Source organism: Melanaphis sacchari, unplaced genomic scaffold (assembly GCF_002803265.2).
Source record: "Melanaphis sacchari strain LSU unplaced genomic scaffold, SCAv2.0 Contig60_pilon_pilon, whole genome shotgun sequence".
In the NCBI taxonomy this organism is placed as follows: Eukaryota; Metazoa; Arthropoda; class Insecta; order Hemiptera; family Aphididae; genus Melanaphis; species Melanaphis sacchari.
Window position 1 is genome coordinate 1,385,729 of NW_020271429.1, and position 5,257 is coordinate 1,390,985.

General features: G+C 33.6%; 1 protein-coding gene across 1 annotated transcript in view; it reads right to left on the reverse strand.

Annotated features, from left to right (window-relative positions):
- The window catches only part of LOC112600093 (acetylcholine receptor subunit alpha-L1), a 13,326-nt gene extending 12,218 nt beyond the window's left edge, over nt 1-1,108 (reverse strand). Inside the window, exon 1 of the mRNA XM_025347254.1 lies at nt 271-1,108. Within this exon, the coding sequence (XP_025203039.1) occupies nt 271-996 (726 nt within the window). The 5' untranslated portion in view covers nt 997-1,108. The remainder of the gene's footprint in view (nt 1-270) is intronic.
- Nucleotides 1,109-5,257: the final 4,149 nt, after the last annotated feature.

Below are 5,257 nucleotides of genomic sequence, written 5' to 3' on the forward strand. Positions count from 1 at the left end.
TACTACTACTACTACTACTACTACTACTACTACTACTACTACTACTATTACAACTACTACTACTCTACTACCACTACTAATACACTGTAGTAGTAGTAGTAGTGCCGCTACAACAACCACTAGTTCTATACCACGATATATTATGATAGGTGCGTCTACGACTACGGTATGACTACTGATCTCATACGCGGTGGCGTACGACGGCGGTCTGCCACATCAACGCCACCGACCCTAATTTTGCGGGGAGGGGTGCGGGTCACGATGGCGTACCAACTCGATGAGCTGCGACAGCCTGAGGCCCAACTTGACTAAAACGGTGTCGGTGTTGTTGCTGACCGGCCGGATGAGCCGGTTGTAGTTGCTGAGCAAGTCGTCGTACAGTCGCTTGGCGTCCGGATTGCATAGACATCCGACGGCCGACAGCAACAACAGCGGCAGTGACGACGTCAGGTGCGCGCAACCCCGGCGGCGGCGTCGTCCCCGGAACTTTTTGTTACTACTTCCGCTGTGGTTGTTGTTGTTGTTACTGTTGCTGTTGCTGTTGCTGCTGTTGCTGCTGCCGTTGTTGTTGTTGTTGTTGTTGTTGTTGTTGTGGTGGTGGCGGCGGTGGTGGCGGTAGTAGTTGTCACCGTCGGCAGCGTCAGAAACGACGGGCGGCATCGCGTTTTCCTCGGCGGCGGTCGACTGAATCGATAGATAATCGGCCTCGCCGCTGTGGACGACGGCTCGTCGGGTCGCGGATGCTGTGCGTACTGCACACTGTGTGACGAGAGACCGCGCCGGGCGCGCCGAGCGGTGCTGACGGCGCGGAGCGCTCCGGCCCGCCGATCTATAAGCCGCCGCGCGCACGCCCTTCGAGACCTCTCGACAACGGCGGCGGCGGCCGTCAGACTTGTGCGCGGTGCAGGTCGTCGGCCGATGGAGTCGCGTACGACACGTCGTCCTCATTTTGCCAAGTAGATATTGTGTATGTGTGTGTGTGTGTGTGTGTGTCATTAACGCCGTAATTGCTTTTTTTTTCCGAGTGGACTTTTGAACGTTGTTTGATCGTAATTTTTCGATTAAAAACGCGCTCACCGCCGCGTCTCGAGCGTGTAACGGAAATAACAAGAGACAACAATACGTATGTCCGACACGCCCGTAGCAATTCACCGTGGCGGTTTTTCAGGTGTGGGTGGTTGGGGTGGTATCGTTGGTAAAGGCGTTTGCTATTGGATTGTGGTGGGGGTTGGTGGGGCGAGAGTGATAGATACCCTTTTAGGTCAAAGCGTCCACGGTCCACGACTGTAGAACAGATTTTATTCGTAATATACTAATATATATATATATATATATATATATACATGAACCGCATTCACGACGAGTTATTTTCAGTTCTGCGCCAGACGCTATTGTATAATATTGTACAGTATAGGTTATTACAGCAGTATTTTTTATGTTTTTTACCACGAGACTTTTTTGGTACAGATGTTGTGCTCAAAACTATCCACAGTATAATCTCTTTGAAGACCAAGTCCGAACCATAAGTCTTAAGAAATTGTTTTTATAGTTTATAAATAATTTTAAATATTGGTTACTTGAGACACGCACAAACGTTCAGCGCCGAAGCCGATAACTCTGATAAAAAAGTCTCGATATCGTGACATTCTTAGTCAACACATTTCTATTGTCAAACGCGACAATTTCTACACATTTTATGCAAACCTTTACGCTTAAAAATTAAACTAAAATATCTGAAATATTTCACTTAATTTAAATTACACTTAGAAAATACAAATAAAGTACATTAAACTTATCTATAGGTTTTAATTAAATAAATTGAAGTAGTTATTACTATTCGTCAAATACTACGTTATCTATGACTCTGACGTATGTATATGTTTTTATTTTTTTGGTGTCTATTTTTCAATCTCGGTTCGTGAAAGTTGTTTTAATAGCTATAATCAATTTTATGAGTGATATCAATAATATTAATTCGATATATAGACAATTTATAATTATTTAAATTTGATAAAAAGGTCTTGGTGGTTACATTTTTTAAAATTATTTTGACACTAATATTAGTAATATTCAATAAAAAAAAAATCTGTGTATCTGATGTACTGACAAAACCTTTATAATAGTTATTGAAAAATAATCTTCAAAGACCAAAAATATCGTTTGTTGTTACTCATTTATACTCGTATTTAAACTAAATTAGAATCCCAAAAAAATGTATTTCTCCTCTTAATTCACCAAAAACTTTTCCCATGTATTTAGATTATTACACAACTTTTATGTTCAAGGTTCGGATAGTATTTCGAGTTATTTATAAATTGTACAGTATAATATATTACTATATTTAGTACACATTTACCAATAGATTATTTATAGTCTTATTGATTTACATCAATCATTATGTCTAGGTTTTATTAAAATCAATCAATCAATGCTATTAAAATATTTATATAGCAATAAAATAATAAACCAATTTACACGCATGACATGTATTTAAAATTTATGCAAGTGGGTCTGCAGTATAATTAATATTATTTAAATTTATTATTATAGCATTATATTCTAAGACCACACCAGCTCTCTTGAACCTTCAAAGTTTACAACAAATGCAATATACACAGCGCAACAATTTTACCAAAATTAATTCATAATTCATAGTTGATTGATGGTCAAAAATGTTAGTATAGTAATTTTTAATTCGACTCACATTTATTAATTTTTCCAGAAGCAGCAATTTACTAGAGTAGAAAATTTAAACGAATTAATCCAGTAATAAATGGATTTATATTTAAATACAGTAGAATATTTTGAAAATTATTAATATTATTGCATATTTCGACTATAAAAACGTAAAAAATGCATATTTTATGGTATATTTCGTTACTAGCAGTTTTTATCATACGACAGTATATGTATTGACGCTGTTCAAAAATACCTATTGAAGATATACTTAAATTAAGATCTAACAGAAGACCGTCCAGTTTTGAAAATTTTAAACACCATATAATTGTTTTGTGTAATACATTTGAATAGCGTGAAAAGTTAAGAATATTAATTAATTAGTTTCTTAAGACGTATGATTTTTTTTAATGTACCTATATATCATATTTTTTGACGTATATAATATCAATTTTATATTTTTGTATATTATTTTTAAAAAACCAAATGCATATTTTACAAATTTTTATTGCATATAAATCCTAACCCTAGTTAAATATGTAATAACGGCAGGTGGCGACTGTTGTGTAACCGCAAGTCGATTTGGTCGTGGCTGCGTAATCAATAATAACTAATAACTAACAATAGTAATAAGCTATTAACTAATGAGTGTTTGGGAATACGTGAGCAAATGGTCTTGCGGGTTTCGTTTACTACGCACGGACGGATATATTCACCTGAGCACGTGTGGTGCGCAACTGCGTGAAGAATTAGATCACACGATCCACCGATCACTATGGTATAAATACATCATATTACTTCTACCCACACTCATTGGCTGTCACATACCATGGTAGTAATATTAAGGTTTGGCAATTATCAAAAATCACGGTAGTCAAGATGCGTCGAATTCACACCGGCCGATGACTAATAATTAACGTACTGGAGAATGAGGAAACTCGCTGGCGACGGCTTCCGGTCTGAACTGTAATTGCGATAATAAACAACGTTCGCACACGGTTTTGTCTGTTCGTGCATATTTGTTTTTGTTTTTGTTTTGTTTTTTTTTTTTTTTGTTTTTTTTTTTGTCATATTTTTAACAATTGTTAAGGAAGCGCGTTAAAATATAATAACACACACTTTGCAGAATACGTCTTTCATGGTCACACCATATAGCGATAAGTGTGTCTATCAGTAAGATTCAAATTAAAACGTATAACGTGTGTTATTAAAATAATACTATGCTAATATTTAGAGCTAGGATTTTAATAACTTTTACATTTTTTTTTTTTTTTTATAAGTGCTTTTTAGTTCTAACCAAAAACTAAATTTATTTTGTTATAAAACAATTTAGAATACATAATTTTTATTTAGCATTTTTTGTATTAATATATTTTATTGCATTTTCAAGGTTATTTTTTCAAATATTACGTTAATTTTGTGCATTTAAACTCTATTATATTTATTTTAAGCTTTTTTTGATATAAGATGTATAGGTAATCCCAATTACCTACCTACTCCAGTCCATTGATATTGAAAAAGTAATATAATTAATTTTCAACTCAAATTTGAATATATTTGTTTAATTTACTTTTAAAACAAATTCCTACCTTTTTATAAAAATGAATAAATAAATTATTATTTTAAAGTTAAATTTTTTTCACTTATTTAAGTAAGTTTTTTGGTCATTTTTAAGTTCATTTTTTAGAGGTTTTAGGTCATTTTTGCATTTTTTTTTTTTTAGTACATTTTTGTGTATTTCTTAGTTCATTAAAATCCTAGCTCTACTAATAATGAACAAACAAAATGTGTTTGTTCATTAGATTTTATATCTACCTAAGTGATAGTGTTAGGGTTTAACTTAACTTAAGTTACAAATTACTATTACTTTTAAAATTATTTAATGGTAAATTAATTACATTTCCCCGTGATTAATTTATACATAATTTAAATAATGTTTTGGTATAAAATTATTCGTGTATACTGTATATTTTAAATACCAAATGATAATATATTATTTAATTGTATCATACAAGTACGAACTTTTGACAGTAATACATTTTTTTAATAGCTATTTGAAAAAAAAAAAATAAAAGTTTTTATTTTAATAACTGATTATAATTAAGTATAGTAAAATCAATTTAAAAAGTAAAAAACATAGAATCATGTAAAATATCTAAATATTTAACAAAATCAACGAAAACCCATTAAAAAAAAAAAAAAAAAACACTCATTACTTTTTATTGTCAATTCTTCCCGTTTAGAACGTATCAGATTTCACGCGTATGTAATTATACTCACGTAATACATCTATAGTATCTATAATATTCGATGTACCTACGCGCTTTGCGCCCTCTTCGTTATCAACCGTTTAAAACGATCGGTGGTCATTAACGGCCAAAATCCCGGCACCATTCCATTAAAACACTTATTATTTTGGTCATTCTTCCGTTTAGAACGTATCAGATTTCACGCGTATGTAATTATACTCACGTAATACATCTATAGTATCTATATTACTGATGTACCTACGCGTTTGCGCCCTTCGTTATCAACCGTTTAAAACGATCGGGTCATTAACGGCCAAAATCCTGGCACCAGC